Here is a 25,694-nt window from a genome sequence, read left to right on the forward strand (position 1 = left end):
TATTCATATTCATTTCTAATAAACATAAGTATGTATTAACCCTTTTTTGTTACTCAGTATGTATAGTGTATTTAAGTGATATTTCCATTAAAAGTTAACAAATCTTAGATTACAACTATCTATTTAAATTAAATCTGAATTAAATTTACGTAAACAGGAAATCAGTTTTTACTTGTCGACAACATTAATAAGCCCAACTAAATACCAGGTAGAGGACTGCCTTCAATACATACTTAAAACTCAAGGGAAGAAACCAAAGATAAAAAAGTCGAAAAACTCCAGGGCATTAAGCAACTTTAAATATCCGTCAAAAGAACAATCTATCGTTTGTCAGCATTACCATAAAACAAAATTCATAAATATAGAATAGCAATTGGATCTTTAGTTACTCAAAAAATATTAGTTTTACGTTTTGGTAATAATCAAATATACAGCTGTAATAGGTTAGTTAACGATTTATGTTGACAGTGACGCTTAAAAACAACACCACGTGTTAGTTCAAAGTTAGTTTTAACGAAATGATTTTTAAAGAAATTAAAATAAAGAATGAAGTAAAACACGAAGATACTATTCCTACAACACTTTTTAACCTAATCCTAGAAGCAATAATTAGAAGGCAAAACTGGACAATAAAAATATTATTACCAATTAACTCCAAATAATAGCCTACGCAGATGATCTTCCATCACAGCAAACACAAAAACAGTACTAATAAAAGCACTAGAAAAATTAGAAAAGAAACCAAAAAGAATAGGTTTGGAAATAAATGAAAATAAAAGAAAGTATACGACGATAAAAATGGAAAAAATAAAATCAGATACACATCAGATCAGATAAAACTATAGATTTGAAACATTAACACTTTTAAATACTTAGGAGTGACAATTGTAACTTAGGAGTGACATTTAAACTGACAACAAACTAACCAGAGAAATTTCCATTAGCAAGGGTCTAAAGCAAGGCTGCTGCATAGCACTTATACTCTTCAAACTGTATATTAATAAGGCGCTCTCAGTGGAAAGAATGAAGTGCTGCAATATGAGCATCCCAATAGAAGACGAGAGATTGTACAAGATACACTTCGCTGATGACCAAGCCATTCTAGGGAAAGATGAGAGTGATATAGACTATATGATTAGAAAACTGAAAGTGAAGTACACCAGGTAGGACATTACAATAATTAATATACAAAAAAAACCGAATACTTAATTCCAGGGGAAAATAAAACATAAAGCTCTTAAATTGAAAAGGTAATTTTAAAATACTTTCTAATACTTGGGAGTCCAAACAACATCAAAAGTAGGTATAGTCGGAAAAATGAAAGATTACCCATAAACGATCATACCAATCACTTATTTTGTATTTGCTTTTTTTTCTATAACAAACATTTGTTATTTATAGAAAAAGACAGCAAATACAAAATTAGTGATTGATACGATCCTTCATGGGTAATCTTTCATTTTTCCGGCTGTAGAAGCAAAGAAAAACATTTCAGGATTCGTAAAGCAAGATCAACCACTAGACAGTTGCATGGACTACTCTGGAGTATTAAAATAACAGAAAAAATAAAAGAATGTTAAGCAAAATTAGCAAAATTAAAGTCAACAGACCATGAATTATGATACTATAAGACTAAAAACTAGTACGAAAGATTGAAACGAAAGCTCAGAAGAAAGATTAAGGAAGCTTCAATATCTCGGACATATAAAATGTAAATGAAGGAAAATATGTTATCTTGCTGCTTATAATCCAAGACAAAAGAGAAGTCGGAAAGAATAAAAATAGACGAATATCTTGGCTAAAAATTCTATACGAATGGTATAGTTGCTGTTCAAAATATTTCTTTAGAGCAGTTGTATTGAAAGTTAAAATAACTATGATTGCCAATTTTAATGTATAATTTAAATAATAGACTGACTTCGAAATTTGGCAGTCATTAAGCTAAATAACAGGCACATTGGGCTATATGTGGAATTAATAACAGCAAATGTTTATAACACCTTAGATATGAAGACTATTTATCGAATGGACAAAGACAAACTAGAGAGATACCTTAACAGGTATACCAAGACCCCAGAAAATTTGGATTAAATTAAAGAGAAAAGTTAAGCATTATATTCAAACAAAAACCAATTAAAGAGTATAATGAGTATTACGTATATTGGACATATAGTGAATAGAGAAAACAGTACTGTAGAAATAAAAAAAAAAGATAAAATTTTTATTGACTCTGTTTGTTTAACTCAACTCATATCATTATCATTTTTGGCTCCCTGTAGACCAACCGGCATCTTCACTTCATGTATCTTTGAGCAATACCATTAAATGTACTTAAATATACGCGACCTATAGTTTAAGGTGGAACTCCAAGGACTGAGTGTAGAGAAGCTGTACTAAACAGACTACAACTTCGTGGTCTTTTAGGACCTTCTAAGCTTGTTTCAATTTCAAAAAACAATTGAGGCAACGCCTACCAATCTTGCTCAATCCTCTTCAAAAATATTTCAATTTTCTTCTATTACTTTTGAAATCTTAAATTTCTTAAATATTTCGTTGGGATTGATCCTTAAAATATAAATTAAAGGCGTCTTTGACTTTTTCGTCTTAACCAAAACAGGTTTTTTTTTCAGTTTTCGTCAACAATTTCAAAGCCAAATTTATTTTTTTAATATGAGGTTTCTTTTAAACAAACAATTTAATATTAAGCCTTCTTTTGTAGATTCACTAAACCACAAATCAACTAATGTAGTTACCATTTCTTACACTTTTTATTTTTTATTGTAGAAATACTGCATGTTTTTAATTTTATAAAAAATCTAACTTTATAACTAATCATAATTTCGTTTGGGTCTAGTTTTTCGTTTAAAACTAAATCTGTTGACAATTTCCTGAAAGTCTGTTATGGTAACCGTTTTATCTTCACATTGTAGACTGGCTGCTCTTGGATCAGGTGATATCGAGAGTTGTTCCAGATCTCCCTAAAATAATAATAACAAATAATTATAAGTTAAAAATTTTATATTATCTATATAATAGGTTTATGAAATTATCAATTATTAAAAAAAATGTAAATATATGTTTCAAATCAAATGTTTTTGCAAGTATTATCACTATTTACTTGGGAATGAACCACAATAAAATTTTAATACAAATGTTTGTTTTATTTTGACGTTTTAAATTTCAATCCGGAAATCGTTATCAAGAAAACCTTAAAATAAAATTGAAAAAATTTAATTGATTTAACTTATAAAAATATTTTTAGTTGGCGGTTGCAGTTGGCAACTGAAAACTGATACAGTTTTGAAGTCGAAGTTTCATTAATATGGTATTTAAAAGTTTAAAATCAAAGTTTAAAATCAAAGTTTATACCCAAATGATATTATTACATTCCTCTAAAGGTACATTATTTATACAATAACAATAATTTACCCCCTTCATCTACCAAAAATAATTTTAAAATATTTGTTTATATTTAAGTCACACCAACTAACTAAAATCATTTTGTTACAAAGAGGCAGCTTAACATATTTTAAGATCGTCAGCAAACATCAAAAAGTTACTACTTTTAATGACATGATATATCATTAACAAATATAATTAAATAAGAGAGGCCCAATATGGGACCCCTGAGGAACTCCTGCTGAGGTCACAGATACTCGCTGAGATAAATAATTTCCATATTTTACATACTAACATCTACCAGATACATAACTACTTAGCCACTCAAGTATTTTACCTTTGAATATATTTCCTTGTAATTTAGCAATAAGCAGATCATGGTTAACTCTATCGAAGGGTTTAGAGAAGTCCGTGTAAATAGCGTCAACCTGACACTTGTTTTTTGGTTGTTTAACAACAACCTTATGTTAGCAACAAAATTAGTATACAATATTAAGTTCGTGCATGTAGACTTAACTTTAAAAAAACAATGTTGTTGAACACCAATTAAAGACATTCAAATAATTTGAGTAATATTGATTGGTTGCAAACAGCCTTATAATTTTTAATATCATTTTTATTGCCTGACTTAAAGACTGGTGTTAAATAACTAGTTTTCCAAAAATCAGGAAATATACCAGTACTTAGTGATGAAATAAAAAAGTAGTGGATAGGTTTTACAAGAGTAAAAATGCAATGCTTGAGTATATAAGCAGGCAAACGATCTGGTCCAAGCGATACTTTCCAAGGCATCTTTAAAGCCCTATCAATTATTTCAGAAAGCTTAATATTATAATTATTTACATCAACACTCTGCTTGTAGTTAAAAATTTTAATCTGATTACTTTTAGAATTAAAATATGTAGTTGAAAAAAAATTGAAAAATAAATAAATTAACTATGTCTTGATCAATTTTATCTGTAGTATCACCATAGAACATAGTAGATTGTAGCTTTTTCGTTTTCTATTTATGTATTTCCAAAAATGTTGAGGATTAGATAGAATATCATTCTCAATATTATTTAAATAGTTGGTATAACATTGAGAGGAGACTTGTTTACATTCATTTCTTAAATAAGAAAATCTTAATCCTAATCATCCTTTCTACTAAACATTTTGATAATAAATTAATAAAGGAGGCGAGATTGATTCTAGTTCTTTTATGCAGAGTTATCTTTTTTGCAGATTTCAGGTACTTACACCTTTATCATATCTTATTACATCTTTCTCACCTTGTCCTTGGCGTTTTTTAAGGTTATAAGGTGTACTATATTTTAAGGTCTTTAACTTTATTAAGTTGGTTGAGTTGCTGGAGAGTGAGATTAGAATTTATAAATTTCTTTTTTGCTTTAACAACCTGAATCTTATTTTTTAAATATTCATTACATCAAAGAAATTGTTAATACAATTTTAAGGGACCGAGCACCGTTTTTGTTTTGCTTACCAAATCTAACTGCTTTGACAAGTTTATTATCCTCTTGAGTAATCTCCTTGACAGTTGATGTAGCAGTAGCTAAATCATACGAAGCTGCATTTCTTTTATTCGCAGGTTCCTCTAAATTATGTATAATTAAGTTGTTCATTCTCTTTTGTCTTTTAAACACCTCGTTTAGAATATCTTTTTCTTGGTTTTTAGAATTCGGTAATTTCATATCATTAACCTCATTCTACAGTGTTTTAATGAAATTGAACAGTTTTGACACCCGTTTCATGCAAAATTTAAATGATTTTTTTTCGTGTAAACTAAACTCCATAAACCTAATCTCTGATTAACAAAGACCAGACCATTGTCGCCAATAATCCTCTATGTTCGGGTATCGCATAAGTACAGTTACAAGCAGAACACCTAAAAAATTTTTATTTTGCATAATTATTGTTACATCGACGCATTTCTTCATTCTAGAGGACCTTGTATATTACCATGTACTGCTGCGCATGACGATTTGTTTCTCTTACCATCAAATTAAGTATATCATCATCAAACAATTGTTGAAATATATATATATATATATATATATATATATATATATATATATATATATATATATATATATATATATATACAGGACTAACAGCATTTTTATTTGCATCTGGAATCCTCTCGTAAGCCGAAATTTCCAGTAAAATTTATTTTCACTCTCTGCTAAAAGCTTAAAATCAAGTGACGAATAGGTTTTGTTGGTGAAGGTGATAGACGTAATTGAATCTCTACTTCGAAAGATTAACTTGTTAATAAAGATTCTTTTACAGATCCAGAAGGGGCATACTTGTCACTTGAATTACTAAAATTTTCTGGATTATGGTTTTCACTTTTTTAGACTCTTAGCTCTTTATCTTACTCCATGGCCATAAACTTGGGCAGTATTCATAACTTTTTTCCTAAATTAATATTTCGAAAAATATTTCATAATGTAGTACACCAAGTATCCAATACTTGCAGAGAAACCCTAAAATACACCTCTAGTCGAACTCGCTTGGTTTTAAAGTAAAACTAAACATTAAAAATTAACAAATTCTCGTTACCAGTCAAAATGCCTTTTTAGACATGACATCTTCTGACACAGTATATGTAAGGTCCTGTGTCAGTCCATACACATTATCTGGCGCCACTTACGATAAACTGGTTAAATTTTGAAATATAAAATGTCATCCATTATAAACCATATTAACTGATTTAATACGGAATCTTCATAAAAATATCTTTCACAAAATTAGTACTAGGAGTTCGGTTCTGCATCGATAACTATAATGTTGTATTCAATATGGGCTCCGAATATTTATAACATTAACAAAGTTTAATGTAAGTTATAAATTGTGAATCTTAGTGATAAATTGAAATAAACTGTAAGTGTACAAACTCTTTACATAATATCCAGTTAAATTAGCATTAAAGTCAGCAAATTGCAATTATTTGTTATTGTTGTCAATAAACAAATCCAGTTTTACCAGCAAATAACCGCTTTTAGTAAAGACTGATATACCTGTTTTAGCAGGTGTACAGGGTCGGACTTACTTTTCACAAACGTTTATCGAAATTAATTCAAACATGGAATCACACAACAGTTCTACAATACAAGACCATCAAAATCAAATAAACACATCACAGTCATACTCTTCGGCAGCGTCGAGAGTCCAGTTTCCTTTAAAGTCCCAAGCAATTATCTTTAGTGCCTTAGAAAACACCAAACTTCAAGACTACCTTCTCCCACTTGGAAATATAATTCGACCGAGAAATATAATCTTCTCTTCTAGATTATCTAATAATCGCATATGTATGTATTTATCCAATAAACAAATAGTGGACGATTTTATGAATAATCATGGTCAAATAGAAATACAAGGTGAAATTGTCAGAGCAAAAAGGTTAGTTACACCTGCGGAACGACTTGTGCTCTCCGGCGTATGTCCTTCAATACCGCACGACTTGCTAATCAATGTGTTACAAAAAATCGGCATAGTTCCTGTCTCCTCATAACCTTCCTCAAAATAAGTGCTTCTATGCCTTAGTACAATCATATCCTTAGTTTTCGAAGACAAATCTATATCAGTCCTCACAATCTAACACTACCAGAGTCATTTACTCTTGTTTTTAACAACACGACATATAGAATATCCATTTCTCAAGACAGTTTAGTTTGCTTTAGATGCAAAAAGCCAGGACACATCGCTTCACAGTGCTCCCAACCAAAACAATGAAGCATCGGTATCCAGCGCAACAAATATATGCTTGCAAGGATCCAATGACACAAACCCTTCTCAGTGTGAACAAATGTCTATTTCTAATATCCCGGAGATACCGAACAAAGTAGATAAATAAGGACAGTCACATAATTAATCAACCAAAAAGAAACTTTGATGAAATTATTTCACCTGAAGCAGATCCATCTTCAAAAGAATGTAACATTTTTCCACCACCTAAAGTCCAAGCAAAATCTAAAAAAGCTAAAATTAGTTTAGCAAGCACTGTTGAATGCTCATTTTCTCTCTTACTTGACCCTGCTAAAAACTTTATAGAAAATCACCCTCTACCTTTCCCTCTAAACGTCGATTAACTTAACATGCTCCTAATGAATATCACGGGGTCAGCAGATCCTATAACCACAATTCAAGAATATACCACAGACCTACCAGCTCTCTTCCATATGCTCAGTCAAGTTTATCCCCATTTAAAGGAAATATCCATAAAACGTAAATTCACGTCCATAAGGAAAAAAATCCTTAATTATATTAACAACGAGGCATCGGAAGCGGAAAGTGACACATCTCAGTTAAGCCAACATTAATTAAAAACATCCCTTGTTGTCTAGTCCTTTCTGACTCTTTCAGTGCAGTCAAAGCTGTGCAAAATGTATACCCTAATTACCCCATTGAGAAAATTATCAGGGCCAAATTAATGAAAGCTCAAGAAACTTTCAGAAAAGTCCATTTCCTATGGATACCATCTCATATAGGCATAAAAGGGAATGAAGAAGCAGATACTAGTGCGCGTAACGCTATCACCAGTGACACATCAGAAACAGAGTGTCGGAGTATCGCAGGCGATCTAAAAGTTTATTTCAAAAATAAGGTGTTAAGTGCGTAGAATCGGGAGTGGAATGACTCTAGTTCGAAACTCAGAACCATCAAAAGTGATATTTTTTCATGGAAGTCCACAGCCAGAAGTAGAAGATGCCAAACTATTATTACACGTCTACGACTTGGACACTGTAGGTATACTCATGCCTATTTCTTCTCAAATAGTGAATCTCCAAAATGCGAAACATGCAATACAGTAGGCAGTATAAAGCACTTCTTGATAGACTGTCCTAAATATGTAAATCAAAGACAGTCTTACAATTTGCCAAATAACCTGAAAGCACTCCTCAACAAAAGTTTAGTTCCGAACAATTTATTAGGTTACTTAAATTGTATAAATATGTTACACAAAATTTAACTTAATTAATTGTTACAAATGTTCAATTGTTCACAAATTGTAATTAATTGTTACAATGATTGATTGTTACAAATGTTAAATTTAATATTATTACAAATGTTACAGGAATGTCGCTAATAACCTTTGGGTGGATGCGACTTTATTTCTTTAAATAAAAAAAACAAAAAAAAATTAGTACTAAAAGAAGAAACAATAAGTTAAATATACAATACACCACTGTATTCAATGTAGATAAAACCTAATTACCTATTATTCAGTTTTTATTTAATAATCTGTTTTATAAAAAATTGTTTCATTTACTCATTTTCATTACTGGTTTTTTATTTTATAGCTTTTTGAAAATCTATTTGTAGCGAATAATAGTTGTTAAAAGTTAAAACGTTATTAAAAACTTTATAACAGCATTATTCACGACCTGAAAAACTTTCATCCTAAAATCTACAAAGGATAATTGGCATTCGATTCTTTTCGTATTGCGAAAGGGACACGAGGGAGTCCTTAAGCTGGAAACCAATAAAAAAGCAATGGAGGTATCTAACTGAAACGTACCGATAGAAAAAAGAATGAAAAAGAGAAGGGAAAAGGAGTGTCCGCTTTTGGCCCCTAGCGGTAAAAAAGCTCTGAAAAGTTTAATGAAAAACTTCGGGTCGACGAGCAAAATGTTTTAAATACATTCCATTAAATAAGTGTAACATGGTGGTGTTGGCTGAAAATGATATTAAAAGTATTTATTTTATTCAAAGCATTTGAGTTTTTGGAAAATTTTACGTAATGAAAATGAAAAAAGTAATTCAGTAAGAGCAAATATTATTAGGGTAAAATATTATATTTGCAATAACAAATTAACACAATTAAAGGTTAAAGTACGTTTATTGTCGTTTCAATCTCCACTTCGGAAATCGTTCTCAAAATACAAACATTAGTAAATTAAACAAATTTTGTTTTTTTGTTACTTGGTGAAAAGTTCTTCTAATAATTTAATTTTGTCTGACTCATCTATATTGACAATTCAGACATACATTATACATTTTAAAGTAGACGACTTTATAAAATTGCCAATATTGTTGAGTTGCATTCCTGGGACAACTTTACTTGTAAGATAGTTCATTCCATTACATGAAATCAACTTTAACTTGAGAATATCCCTCAGAAAAAATCATAGCATGTACTTCGTCTTTAAAAAGACAAACACACGCCATGATGATAGTAAAATTCTCTTGTTATTGTTAGATAAAATTCAATATGAAAACAAAATTAAAGATCTAATAGTAAACGGACCTTATACAAAATTAACAAAGGATCTAACAAAGCCTTTGGAAAGCACAATATATAGAACTTTATTTAAGTTTAAAGATTGTTTAACAAGTTATCAGAGAAGATTAATTACACCTCATTACAGTAAGACCCCCCATTTTATGGAGTACCGAAAGTTCATAAAACTAATATACCACTTAGACCCATTTGTAGTATCATGAATTCTCCTTATAGTAAACTATCAAAATTTTTATTAAATATTATACAACCATTTGCAAATAAAAATGACACATTTATAAAAAATACACAACATTTTTTAAATAAATTATCAAATAAGGAATTAATTCAAATAATACTTTGCTAAGTTTTGACATAAATAAATTATTTATGAACGTGCAACTAGAACAAGACTAAACATATCAGCTATATTGGAGTTATTAACATTATGTACTGATAATACATATTTTCAACTAAATAATCAATTCTATACACAAAATTTTGGTCTAGCAATGGGCTCTAGTTTATCTCCATTATTAGCCGATATATTTATTGAATATTTTGAAACAAATATTATTTCTAAACAAAATATAAAACCCACAGTATGATGAAGATATATAGATGATTTATTCTCAATATGGCCTCATGGATCAGAGTTGTTGGGCACATTCCTGAATGATATAAACGATAAAGAAGAGACAATAACATTTACCATGGAAAAGGAATATAATAACACACTACCTTTCCTGGATGTTTTAAGCTCTAAGAACGATACTGGATATGAGACTCAGGTGTATAGAAAACCAAGTCATACCAACAGATATTTAAATTTCAAATCAAATTACAATATTAATATTAAAAAGGGAATCATTAAATCCTTATACGATAGAGCCAAAATTGCTTGCTTTAACGAAAATTCGTTCTTGGAGGAAAAACATTTGTTAATATCTGTTTTATTAAAAAACTATTATACTTTATCATTTATAAATAAGGAATTTTCAACAATCGACCGAATAGAACAGAACAACTTAAAACAAGATCCTACAGCATACACAAGGAATAATACGTGGAAAATAACAATACCATACATAAAAGCATTATCAGAAAAAATTTAACGGATAGGAAAAAGATTCAACATTTCAACAACATTCAAAACAACAAACATATTAAGATCTATTTTGTCTAAAAATAAACCTAACAATGAACAAGAAAGGACAAAGAATTTTATTTATAAAATACCTTGTGAATGCGATCAGTTTTATTCAGGTGAAACATCAAGGCCATTAAACGTTAGAATAAGTGAACATCAATCTATCAATATCAATATTAAAATATAGAATTTGATAGATATCAAATATGTAAACACGCATGGGATAATAAACATAGGGTTCAATGGAATGATTTAAATATTGTCCTAAAAGAAATGGATGGTAAAAAGAGAAAAGTCAAAGAAGCGGCTCTAATTATGCTAAATGAGATCAATTATGTCGCAAATTCCTCAGCAGAATGTAGTAGGATCTGTTTACCCATATTAAAAAAGGAAAATACCAGTTTAATCAGAAAGAAAGGAAAGTCAGTAACATATAGAGGACACATCATTTATGTTTTTTAAATAACAAACATATTAAATTAGAATTTGGTGTTTATTGAAAGTAAACTAAATGTACGATCAAATACTTACCATGTCGGGATAGTATTATGAGAGTTTTTTTCCTGGTTTTTCCCTCATAATTTACTTGGAATCATTAACAGGAGAATTTTACTCTCATCATGGCATGTGTTTGTCTTTTTAAAGACGAATTACATGCCATGATTTTTTCTGACGGATATTCTCAAGTTAAAGTTGATTTCATGTAGGTAATCGAATAAACTATCTTACAAGTAAAGTCGTCCCAGGAACGCAACTCAACAATATTGGCAATATTATTTTGAAGTCGTCTACTTTAAAATGTATAATGTATGTCTGAATTGTCAATATAAATGAGTCAGATAAAATTAAATTATTAGAAAAATTTTTCACCAAGTAACAAAAAAACAAAATTTGTTTAATTTACTAATGTTTGTATTTTGAGAACGATTTCCGAAGTGGAAATTGAAACGTCGATAAACGTACTTTAGCCTTTAATTGTGGCGTATTCCATTTAAATAGTAAAAATAATAAAGTTTTTAAATACAGCTCTTTAATAAAATAAATACATGAAATATATTTAAGAAACACTAAGTTTTTTTCATATATACATCAATTTTAATAAGATATTAAAAAGTGACATATCGTTAGCATTACAGATTAATCAGCAATTAATTAATGTTAGTTTCAGTGTAATACGATTTCTCTATTATGAAATAATCGAACAAAAGTTACGATTGCACTAATTTAATGGAAATTTTTAACATAAAAGTCAATAAAATACATAAAAATCCAACAAAAAATGTGTTTAATATTCTTTGTTTCCTCTAGTAGCATTATTTACAGCTTCAAACCACGTTAGCATTCTTAACAATACATTATGAATTTCGTTCTAAGGCAATAGGCTCCATTTCTGTATAAGATTTTGAAGCCCTTGTCTAGTATGAACATTGCTCAGATGTGAAGTAATCCGTCTCTGAAGCGTATATCATACATGATTCATGTTATTAAGATCTGGCGATTTTGCTGGATCAGGTAAAAGTATAATATCCTCATTATAAAACCAATCTCTTACTGTTGCTGCAGTATGTGGCTTTGCATTATTCTGCATGTGACGTAAATCAGGACCTGCAGCAGTGGCAAATTTATAGACAACAGGTTCTAAGATAGATCAATATAATGATGTTGATTCAAAGTGCATTCCACAAAAACATGAACGATGATAAAAAATTATTCCAGTCCACATCATAACTCGTAGTATTGTCTCGTATTGTCTTATGGTAAATCCATTTTTATCTAGAGTGCCCTATGCTATCTCGGATGTCGCTATACGTTCAGTAATAATGCGGATACTGTGTAGTGCCCTTTTAGTAGTCGCCTTATTTTGTTTTTTTTTTCGATTTGAATATATGCGTTATACCCTCCGCTTTCATTTGCTATGTCGCACGTTAGAATTCGATGTTGTTTATTTTGTACTTAGCCAGAGGCATTCTTTAAGTAAATAAATCAAAATTTGTCTTATAGTTAATCTATTTTTATCTATAGTGCCTTATAATATCTCGTATCTCGCTATACGTTTATCAATAATGAAGATACTGTGTTGTGCTCTTTTGGTAGGTAGTCGCCTTGTTTATTTTTTTTTACTTAATACATTCATTATTTCCTACCCTTTCATTTGAGAATTCGCATATTAGGATTCGTTCAGTTGTTTATTTTGTTTTTAGCCAGAGGTCTTCTTTGGGTCAATAAATCAAAATTTGTCTTTTAGTTAAACTATTTTTATCCGTGGTGTCCTATGCCATCTTGTATGTAACTATACGTTCATTAATAATGAAGACACTCTGTAGTGCCCTTTTGGTAGTCGCCCTGTTTGTTTTTTCATCTTATTATATACGTTATATCCTTCCCCTTGATTTAACGCATCATACGCTCCAATTGGATCAATAACAAAGAATATATGATCAATTGCTGTTTTGGCAATGCCGCAGTGTATGTTTTTTCTATCTTAACATATTCGCTACCCCCTTTCCTTTGCAATGATGTATCATATGTCACGACCCGATGAACTATTCTACCCACACCACAAAATGCTCAAGCAGAAAATAAGCAGAATGAACCTTAGTATTTTCTTGGTATTTTACATGGAAAATGAAGCAGAAACGGTATAATAGCAAGCAGTCTTTTTATAGGTGTAGCTTTTACTTCATTTTATTTAATTTTAGTTAATTTTGTTTAATTGTTGTTTAATTTTACGCAATTCCGTTTAATTTAAATGAATTTTATTTAATTTTATTTAACTTTATTTAATTTTATTGAATTTTATTGAAATTTTATTTAATTTATCTTAACCGTCTGTTTAATTTCTGTTACAGGTAGATTATGTTTTTTTCTCGGACACAATTTTCAAAATATTATATTTTTCTCCACGAAATATAAAATTTGTTAAAAATGTTTATAGTGTTACTTGTTTATTAAATTAATAAACTTACCATTAATTAACACTGTAATAAAAGTTGGTTTCCACGTTAACAAAAATAAACAGAATAATTCAATTTTGACGTTACGAATTATACCGTAATGAATAGTCATAGTTACGAAGTCGATGTTATAAAGTGTCGCTGTTATGAATTGATGTCATTACGAATTGTTCGTTACTATTTGTGGGTTAAGAACTGTCGCCTTTGGACCATACTAAAAAAATTCTCCTATATTGCATAATCTGGATGATATTGTTGGCAATATTGCCAGCTACTATGTTGCAGCCACATAATATAAATATTATTTCAGTAAAAATATAGCTCGTTTAGAGGCACCTTTAGAAACGAACCCTCATTTTTTTATCACTGGAATTTAAAATTGCATAATATTTAAATACCTACGAAGTATCCTATTAAACGAAGCGTCAAAAATAAATATAAACAGAATAGAGCAAATGAAGTAACCGTATGTCAAATGAAGAAATTTAAAGTTAATACTATAGAATCTATAATAATAGATATATAGAAGTGTTGTGGTAAATGACAAGAAAAAAGGAAGTTTGCTTATTAAAGATAGTGTTAAATTGTATGTTGTGCTTCAGGAGAGAACAAAGCGGACCTTCTATTTTCAGTTTTTCATGACCATTATGTATATGTATATGATAAGATCTTAGATTTTTTTGTCTGATTCAAAGCATTTTAAATAACCTTCTGCAAAATATCAATATATCAGAGATTTATTGTGCATTTTTAGAGTTAGAAATAAATCTAGATCCAGATTACAACACCTAGTAGGTACGATAAAGAACAGAATCGATTAGATACGTCGAGGAAAGTTTCCAAGATAAATGCCATTCGGCATTCGGTTCATTTAAAATTATAAAACGGGCCAAGGGAATCCAATAAAAAAACAATGTATCCAGCTGAAACGTACAGTCCAAACGGTTGTCGAAAAAAAGAACGAGGGAGATAGTAAGCATGGGCGAAGATTGAGGAGTCGGAACTTTTAAGCTACCCCTATTGTCGGATTAAAGTTGAACAATTTCGAACTAGAACTCAATTTTATACAGGAATCGCAATTGTTGTCTAAAAAGATTTTCTTATTAATCAAGAACAAGCTTATAGAATAACGGAATATTTAGAATAAATAAGTAAAATCCTAAAAAAAAAATAAAAAGTTTTATATTCTACATTTTCTCTAATAGGTTGGTTATATAAAACCTCATGTTTAAAGTAGTTTTTAATAAAAGTTCGAAGAGACTAAGGATTCGTAATGTTTAATTGTTCAAATTAACATTAGTTGAAAATGAACTAGGTAAACGATACATGGAAGTCTGATACTATACATAATATTTTTCATCATAATAAGAGAACACTTGGAAATGAATGGAAAGTAAAATGAGTTTGTTAAAATCTGAAGTTAATAGAGCTTTGGGATTTTTAAAATCAATAAATATACTATATTAATAATTTTAGACTTTAAAGAAACGGTTTAGGACCAGAAAAGAACCTGTTTTTTCCGTTTATTTTTTTTCTTATTTTCAATCTTTGATTCATCTTTTTTTTTTTAATTGACCGTATCAACCATAAAAGGTTATTACCAGAGGAACAGTAAGTGACAAATAATGAACAACAACATTTAATTATTTTTGTACAATCCAGCTTATTTCGAGATTAACGAGAGAATTCAATGTTTCACGAAATAAATGAATGTAAACAGTAACTTAAAGGTAATTATTGTTTTCTATACAAGTTATCGCCTGACACAAAAAGAATACCTCCTTTGAATGATTAACTGGAATTACTGATAAGGCTTCACTAATGATAGTTTAAGTAGTTTTTATGTCACATTACAGCTTATGCCAATAATATAAATTAGAAATTGTTTGCATCTTCCATTTAGTTTGTAGATGTACATTGTTCATGTCTTACCTACCTACGTTTTTGGTGTCGATATTTTGTTATTTGCATTTAAAAATGACGTCGACAACAGGTTTTATCCCGGTTAAGTGTAGTTTTAAAGGTGCCTTCAATCTAAGAGAGAAAAATATAATATTAAATGTACACGATGCACTTGTACATCAACGCCCTTTAAGTAATGTGCGTGAAATCGTTAACATGTGTTCAAATATGACAGGGGTTGGAGAAGCAACAATTTATAGATTCCTAAAAGAAAGAAAAGGAGGAACTGTTTCATCTCCCAAGCAGAGTGGAGGGAGTAAACCATTGGAAATTGAAGAAATACATAAAAACATGATAGGACTCAGCGTCCACTCATTTTTTTTTAACAAAGAATTTCCAACATTGGACAAAATCCAAACATTAATTAGAGAAAACGAAGAGTTACCAATCATAAGCAACAAGAAATTATGGGGACTATTGAGAGAGATGGGATTTCGTTGGCAAAAGAATAAAGGAAAATCCTTTTTAATTGAAAAAGATTACATTGTATGTTGGAGACGAGATTATCTAAGAACTAGTAAAAAGTACCGAGAAGAAGGGATAACAATTTTTTATTTGGACGAGACTTGGCTAAATGAAGGTCATACTGTACCATATCTATGGGTTGATACAAATGTGAAAAGTTCCCGTCAGGCATTCATCGAAGGTGTATCTACTGGAATAAACAAGATTCCCGTTGGAAAAGGACGCAGACTCTTAATAACCCATATTGGAAACGAATACGGTTTTGTCAATAGTGGATTATTAAGTTTTGCCTCAAAATCAACCAAAGATTACCACGAGGAAATGACTGCTGATGTTTTTGAAGAATATTTTGAGCAAATGTTGGATTTAATTCCAAAAAATTCTGTCATAGTCATGGATAATGCTAGTTACCATTCAAGACTAGCAGAAAAATTGCCAACAACGGCATGGAAAAAAGGAGAGATAATCGAATGGTTGGATAAACACGCAGTTGAGTACAAGGAGAATTCGACAAAAAAGGAAATATTACCTATTGTAAGGCAACATAAAGCAGCTTATAAAAAATATATAATTGATGAATTGGCATTAAACCGTGATGTAATTATTTTACGTTTACCCCCATACCACTGTGATCTGAATCCGCTAGAAAATATATGGTCTCAAGTAAAGGGTGAAGTCGGACGCAACAAAAAACCTTTAAATTAGAAGACTTACAACAATTATTAGAACATTCCTTATCAAAAGTAACTCCAGAAAATTGGAAAAATGCTGTTAGTCATGCTCACAAAAATAATATTCTTTTTTTACAAATCGGCCCCTGTTACGGCCACAAATTATTTTATATATAACCAATAAAATAAACATCTTACATTTCTTGCAAATTCATTAGTACCTGTTAATCTCCATCACTTCGACACTGGCAACTTTATTTAGGGATTAGTAACCCTCAAAACTATTGTATTCTATTCTGCTTCAACCTTTATACCTGGTGGTCATACTCAATTTAAAATTGTTTACCTATATACTTCTGTAAACTTGTTGACAAATATCTATTTTTCATTGAGTCACCCGTATCAACAGTTTAGGGATTTGCATACATAATGTGCTATCAATATGATGAAAATGGACTATAAGGATTTTTCCGTGACATTCGTTGATACAGGTATACCATTTTTCAAAGTAAAAACGTTGCTCGTCACAATTTATATAAAGTGAAGTCACTTATATTTAAAATTTTCAGAACGTCAAGCTTAGAGTTCAAATTTTCCTAACACAGCTAATAATACGAAACCCATACAGAACTGCTCGATCTTTCATAAGCGTCAACATGGTATAATAATCAGAAAAATGTAATCAGCATTATATTGGGTATTATAGAATTATATTGATTAAATAATCAAAAACATTTGTTATTATTAATAATATAAATTTTATAAAATAACTCTTTAAGTCTAATATTCCACAAAATAATAATTTTTAATGAAATAGATAAGACAATTGTACGCAACTGATACGGGAATACTTTAAATTTTAATGACAATTCAGCGTGTGGCAAAATTGTTTAAAGTGTTGCCACTTTTTTAGAGTGAGAATTTTGTTTATGTTTTGATTTCTTACACCAGATGGAGGTCACCAGACTTACCGCCATCTGATTTTTTTCTATGAGGTTACCTCAAGTCAGTTGTTTGTAAATCTCAACCTTCTTTACTTGGGAAATTGCGAGAATGAATTATTTCGTTTCTATTTCTACTAACCTAGAAACGTTTTCAAGCATTTGTTGATATCAGCTTTTGTTCGTGAGATATAGCCCATTGTAAGTTTTAAAATTGACACACTGTATAAACAATACATAAGCAATGTAAGCTATTGATCGCTATTTAATTTAAATACTAAAGGTCGTGGCATATTATCATGCACGTTACGTTTCCAGCACGTAGTGTTTAGTTTCCGAAAAATATAATTTAAATGGTTTTAAATATGAACAATTCACACTGTACGGAACGTATCGTTTCAGACACCTAACGTTTTCGTTCAGTATATTCAAAAACAATATTTTACTGATGCTCACGGCTACGTAACGAGTCGTAACCAGTTGATACGGATAATTTGAATTAGATGTCCGTCGTTTTCCCCTAGTTGTTTATTTAGGTATTTGTTTGATTTTGATACAGAGTATTTGAAATAATAATTTTCGAGGCTATTTTATCATTTATACATTGTATTTTTATTGCTTTGTGACAATTAAACGCAAAAGTGATAAACAATTAGGACTTTTGCACGGTAGTGATACCTCTTCTTTTTTAAAAATACCCTTTTTTTATATGTATGGCTTCGTTAAATGTAGTATAGTTAAAGTAGAAGAGCAATTGCACATAATTTTTGTCGAGAAAAGCGAGATCATATCTTCACCGAACCAAACTGAAACGTTCTATGTATGAAAATGTGAACGCGCAGTCCAATTGCTGGAGTGCAAGCGCTACGTTCCGGAAACTATACGTGCACGATAATATGCCGCGACCGTAAAGGTAAAGCCCTCTAAATTATATAGAAACATTATTTTACTAAAAAAGCATAGAAAAAAATTTCTCATTTTTTTTTTGTTAATTCGTTACTTAATTATTGCAAAATAGCTTTAAAAGTTGATTTTTTTTAAATTAATAATAACTTGCACTGCTAAAAATGCACACAAAAACTTGCTTGATTTTGCCTGAGAATAAGAACAATATCACAAATATTCAACTTTAAAAATTTCAAAAACTTTCAATTAATAGTTACTGCATATTAAAATTGTGAAAAATTAAGCTAATTTTGCTGCTCTGTCTGTTTTTTATTTTTCAAAAACCCTTTGTAAAATGGTATCCAAACAAACTCAACTTCCTTCGGAATAAAGAAATAATTTGTATTTCGTGTAAATATTGCTTTATTTGTAGTAGCGTTGGATGAGTATGATAGTGTGTTTGGATTGCGTGTGTGGCACATATAGAGTCTGTAAATATTGAAGGCATTGCCTTTGAAAGATCTTGGATTTTTATTTTTGAAGTGTCTGAGACAATGCATAGGAATCACCAGAAAATATGGAGTATTCTAACGGTAGCTGAAATTGATATCGACGGCTTCTCCAACCGCTGGGAAATCAGGGTTCTTAGAGGCATATGTGTCAACAGAAAAATAATAATTATGGTATGTTTTCTTGATCTCGAGAAATTTTGCACTATAAATTCTAGGAAAATCATATTTTGATAAGTTAGTTAAACTTGTATTACATCTGGGAGTTTTTATGTCCCATAGAGAGGGTCAATTTATTGTAATCGTTTAAAAGAAATCTAGCTAGGTTTTTTTGATAATAAGAGATTCTTTTAATGAAGGAGGAAGATACACTCTAGGCCAAAATTAACCGGCCACCTTAAAAATGGGTAATTTTTGATGTCTTATATCTCCTAAACCTGTTGTCCGATTTAAGTGATTTTTTTAATATGTTATATCCTTATTCCTTGACAATATCGTTATAATAATATGGTTGCTAAATAGGTAAATTTTCATTGTATACCAGGTGTACGAATTAAACTGTGTTTTTTCTTAAAGTTTGCATCACCATGTGGAATATCCTAGCATTTACAAAATATTGAAATTAAAACCTAACTATAGCCTCATGTTTACTAAACATTTTGGTTTTTGATTTATTCGCTTATGTTGGACAATACAAAAGTTAGGTAGTTTAACAACTAGCCATGTTTTTCATCAATACAGACGATTTAACTTACCAGCAAAATTAACCCCACCACCTTTATTATTGTTTTGTTTACATTACCTGTGACAGTTTGTTTCCTAAATTTGTGCCAAAAAATAATTTTTGACATATAGTCGTTGTACGATATTGTTGCAAATCTGTCTCCGTGTTAATAACAATTCTTGAATAATTTGTAATTAAAATTAAATTTGTAATTATTAAAATTTTAATTTTATATCATTGGAAGCGAATATTGTTTAAGTTGAAATTTAAGTGCTTATTTATTGTTTCTGATTTTAAAAATGCCACTCGTCCCAACTGATGCTGCTAGGGCAGTGGCTTTAGTTGATGCTGGTTACAGTCAACGTCATATCGCTGGTATACTCGATGTACCCAGAACTACGGTACAAGATACCATCAGACGATTTCGGGAGACAGAATCGTACAATCGCAGGCCAGGTCAAGGCCGAAAACGATACACTTCAGTTCGAGATGACCACTTCATTGTCACTAAAGTATTGAGAAATCGCTTTTGCACCGCTCCTGAAACTCGTATTTCTCTTCTTGAGGTGAAAAACGTTAGTTTGAGTAGACAAATGATTAGAAGAAGACCGTCAGAAATAAACTTTCAAAGGGGTTTTCGTCCAGTTCGCGCACCACAACTACTCTCACAACACCGTAGGGCTAGACTTAATTTTGCACAAGAATATGGTAACTGGACTATGACAGAATGGAAGAATATACTGTTCTCAGATGAGGGCAGAATAGACCTAAAAGGTCCAGATGGACGCCAACATGTCTTTTGCCGTCAAAATGAAAGGTTTGCTGCATGCGCTATAACCGAAACTGTGGCTTACCAAGGAGGGGTTAATAATGATTTGGGAAGGTATTTCTTACGAAGCGCGTACTGACCTTGTTGTGTTCGGTAGAAGCAGTGTGAATACCCAAGTGTACGTGCAAGAAATTCTCCAAGACCATGCCATGCCTTTTGCACCATTCATTGGTGATAACTTCTAAGACTAATGCATGATAATGCACGTTGCCATACAGCAAGATCTACTCGTAAGTACCTTAATGCGGTTGGGATTAAAGTTCTACCATGGTCAGCACACAGTCCCGATCTTAACCAAATTGAGCATATCTGGGACAACCTCAAAAGCCGGGAAGAGCGAGAGTACCAGCCCCTGCATCCTTTAAAGAGCTGAGGACAGCTGCGGTAGAGAAGTGACACAATATCCCCCAATCTGATATCCAGGATATCATGAATTGATTGCCAAACCGGCTCCAAGAAGTCCTAAGGGCTAGAGGCGGCAACACCCATTATTGATACCCAATTGTTTTTTCAATTAGACTTTGATTTCCAAAACATTGTTAATTTGAATTTTCTTCGAAGATTTTATTCATTGGATTTTTACTGTAACAAATGACTTTTTTTTCAAAAAGAATATTTTTTCTCTTCCGCGGAGATAAAAATTGATAAAAAACATGTCTAGTTGTTAAAGCACCTAAATTTTGTATTATCCAACATAAGCGAATTAATCAAAAAACCAAATGTTGAGAAAGCATGAGGCTATAGTTAGGATTTAATTTCAGTATTCTACAAATGCTAGAATATTCCACAGGGTGATGCAAACTTAAAAAAAAATACACAGTTTGATTCGTACACCCGGTATACAATGAAAATTTACCTGTTTAGCAACAATAATAATACAAAAATATTGCCAATAAAGAAGGCTATAACATATTAAAAAAATCACTAAAATCGGAAAACAGGTTTAAGAGATACAAGAAATCAAGAATTACCCATTTTTAAGGTGGCCGTTTAATTTTGGCCCAGGTTGTATATATTTTTTTAATATATGTAGATAAGGAAAAAGTTAAGAAAAGGTGTTGGTGTGTTGGAATTTTTTGACTTTTTTCTATCTTTCCGTTATTTAAACTTAAAAAAATTCTACGTATAAAAAAGGAGATTCGTTTGATATAACGTATTTTCATCTTTCCGCTGAGATTGTTCTGTATGCACCAAGAGCGAGTCTTCGAGCTATATTCTGAAGGTAGATAATATCTAATTGTTTTAATGAGAAACTTATTTGCAATAAGAACTTATTTGCAGAAGAATAAACTATTGAAGCGTAGTCACGTTTTGATTCAATAAGTGCTCTATATATTTTTTAATATTATGGAACATTCTGCACCTCATATATTAGTGGAAAATACTTTTATGTTGTTTTTGTACGTGACTCGTCCAAATGAGCATTGAATTAAAAACAACACCGAACAATTTAATTCTGTTAACGTAATAAAGATTGTCATTACACCCAGTTAGCTAAGGAAGATTTTGATTTCAGTTGCCTTTTAGTGAAGCTTACTACTTTAGTTTTCGTTGTAAATAATTTTAAATCAATTTCTGTAACCATAATTCTAGGTTATTTATTAGTTTATGTATTATAACTGAAGCAGCGTAGATGCTTTTATTACCTACGTAGCATTATATTCATTCACTGAAGCTCATTCATTTCATCTACCTCTACTTCTTCACGTTCTTCGGAATCAGGATCTGACTGGGTTTCTTCTACTTGTTCTACCAACGCTTCCAAATCTTTTTCAGTCGAAATATTTTCTAGAGCATCTTCTGACAGTGACGAAGTTTTTAAATCAATTTGGGCCAGAACTCCAAACATAGGTTAATATGGACTGAACTTGGCGCCAGAATGGTAAGCTCGGTTTTTGACAAATTGTACAAATCGAACACCCTCTGAACACTTGTTTGTTTGGTTACTTTACAACTAAAAACTCAGCATATTTTCGATGTCTTGATTTGCACGCTCAACAGATCCTGGTGCCTGACTGTGTCTTGGCCTACCGTGTACTATCGTCAAATCTTTCCACATAGAGCAAAATTCTTCTATAATTCTGATGAAAAATTTTCGTCTATTGTTGCTTTGAAGAATGCTAGGAGCTCTAAAAGTACAAACTTGCATATCTATCATATTATGCATAATTCAACTTGACATCTACTATTCGTTTCTTTTGATAGTATAGGTTTCACTACTAAATCTTTTTTGGAAACTTTTTTTTAGCATGTTTCACACATATTCAAATAAATCGTTTTGATTTCTACAGTTATGTTCTTGTATTTCTGTTGTAATTCTTTCAAATTTCTTGTTCTACCTTCACTCCCTAAAGGCATTGCGCCATTGCTTTCCATAAACCGACTGTAATCACAAACTGCTTTTGGCATTCAATTTCTTCCAGTACTCCAGCTTTATTAGTACCTTTTAAAGTTCGTTTTTCAGCAGGATTATGCATATTGCTGATCACTACCACACATTTTTTTCTCTATATCTCTATTTTACCACAGAAATGTCTCCAATTTGAGTAAAGTCGGAATCTTAAAGTTTTTATCTTTTTCACTTCGTCAAAACTCTTTTGGATAATATTTTCGGGTGACTCTAAATATCCTACAGCCAAAAGATTGTTTTTTAGGTAGTTCTTATAGAATAGTAATACTGCTAAAAAAATGTCGAAGTAAAAGCAATAACCTTAATTCCATACGTCTTTTGAAAGATATAGAACAACCCCTTCTCCTAAGGAGTAACTGTCGTTTACTGTGGAATTACCTTGGCACACTTCAAACGAATACATATATGCCCGTTTCAGTACATGCAACAACTAAAACTTTGAAACCTTGCTTAGTTGGTTTTAGAGGCATATATTACTTTAAGCTTGACCTACCTTTAAAGCCAACCATACTTTCATCGATGGATATATTTCGAGAAGGCACGTAATTCTGTTTACAGTTATTGTTGATATTATCAATCAGTGACCGTATTTTGTACAGTTTATCAAAATTGATTTCACATTTTTTTGGCCGTTTTGAATTTTTATTTATATGGATAAATCGTAATATTTGAAAAAACTGCTTTTGAGACTTTACTTCACAAATTCTCCCTACCCTAAAATTTTTATCACTTGACCAGTATACATTGAAAGTCGGTTAGGAATAAAATCCCATGCCGACGACACAGCGATAGCGGCTAAACACAGAAATGTAGACATAGCGGTAAACAACCTACAAACAGCGCTAGACGACATAGAAGAATGAAGTTTAAAATGGAAAATCGGTATAAACTCCGATAAGACACAGGCTGAACTATTCAAAAAGAGACACCAACAACCAGAAGAACAAGTAACTGTGCAAGACAATCCCATCGAGTGGTAAAGCAAAGCAAAATACCTCGGAGTAATCATGGACAAAGGCTTAACATTTAACAAACACGTAGAAGCTACAGTACAAAAAGCCAACATGACAAGAGTATCAGTAAGAGGCCCAACAGAAAGTAAAAGTAAACTTAGACTGAAAACAAAAATAAGATTAATAACTAGTATAATTCTTCCTATACTAACAGATGCATCTCTCGCATAGGGACACATATGCAAGACATCAAAAAAAAATACAAGCGGCACATAACAACAGCCTAAGGGAAGCAGTCAACGTACCGACATACGTAGCAGAAATATTCCTCTTTAGAGAATTACAACAAATTGGAGTGACTGACACAATGAAAGAAAAAGCCAGGACAAAGTTCGCGGAGATATAGAACCACCCCGGTCACATACTTCGAGGGATAATGAGGTACGACGCATTCCACAGATGGAAGCACAAAAGACCCAAAAAACAAAAAGTAGACTAAAACAATAATACCAGAGAGAAAATGAACAATCGCACCAGAGAGAAAATAAAATACCAAAGAGAACACTTCAAAACACTCGTGGACAATCGAAACATATAACGTGGGCCCGGTTGCCTTACCGAGGATAAGATCTATATTGTAATATTATTTCATATTTTTATATATTATTCAATGTCATAGTATAGATTGTTCTGAAGCTATTTTTTTGTGGCATGTTAAAGTAATTACTATACTATACTAAAGTACTTACTATTTAAATGGGAATAAGCCACAATTAAAAGTTAAAGTAAGTTTATTGACGTTTCAATTTCCACTTTGGAAATCGTTCTCAAAATACAAACATTAGTAAATTAAACAAATTTTCCAAAAAAAAAACAAAATTTGTTTAATTTACTAATTTTTCGATAAAAAAAACAAAATTTGTTTGAAATTAAAACGTCAATAAACTTACTTTAAATTTTAATTGTGGCTTATTCCCATTTTAATTTTGATTTTTGTTTCAGGGCTACCTACAAAAAAAACCAAAAAACACACAGAAAACCGGCCCCGGACACCAAAAAAAATTTAAAAATACTAACAAAAACCGGCGCAAGCCACAAACAAGCCAAAAACAAAAAAAAATTAACAAAAACCCCTAAAAAAAACCCGGGCAAGTAGAGCCCAACCCCTTGAACACCAAGTCGCCGAACTGAGCCTGGCTCAGAGCGGAGATTTGAGGCCCAAGTAAGCAATTTTAGTTCGCGGATAAGCCACATTAAGATAATAAAAATATAGTGACAACGTGCTGTCCTGAGTTTTGAATTCGGTTAGGAAACAATGTTGGGGTTCTATTACCCAGGACCTTCACATGAAGAGCATTTGGCTGATAGTTGTGCCCCTATCGTGCATCAGAGTGCTATAGGGGGGAAAGGGATGGTCTGGAGCATTGGAGCGCGGTGGAGTGACTCCTGTTTACTCGAGTTAATACACCTCACTTCAATGAATTGTTACACCCGAACGTAATTCTTAGGGGTGAACATTTCTCACAGGCTGGGTTTTATTAAATTGCTTGCTTGCTTGCATGAAATCCCATTATGATGAGCACCCCAAAAAATGCATTGAGCTCCTGAACGTTCAAATT

General features: G+C 31.2%; 1 protein-coding gene across 3 annotated transcripts in view; it reads right to left on the reverse strand.

The window, feature by feature from the left end:
• Positions 1 to 1,445: 1,445 nt before the first annotated feature.
• The window catches only part of LOC140436163 (uncharacterized), a 297,575-nt gene continuing 273,326 nt past the window's right edge, over positions 1,446 to 25,694 (reverse strand). For 2 of the 3 annotated variants that reach the window (XM_072524870.1, XM_072524871.1), the window contains exon 8: positions 1,452 to 2,978. In XM_072524870.1, the coding sequence (XP_072380971.1) occupies positions 2,829 to 2,978 (150 nt within the window). In that variant the 3' untranslated portion in view covers positions 1,452 to 2,828. Of the gene's footprint in view, positions 2,979 to 25,694 lie in introns of all 3 variants that reach the window. The other variant, XM_072524872.1, reaches the window with a different exon arrangement.

Source organism: Diabrotica undecimpunctata, chromosome 3 (genome assembly GCF_040954645.1).
Source record: "Diabrotica undecimpunctata isolate CICGRU chromosome 3, icDiaUnde3, whole genome shotgun sequence".
In the NCBI taxonomy this organism is placed as follows: domain Eukaryota; kingdom Metazoa; phylum Arthropoda; class Insecta; order Coleoptera; family Chrysomelidae; genus Diabrotica; species Diabrotica undecimpunctata.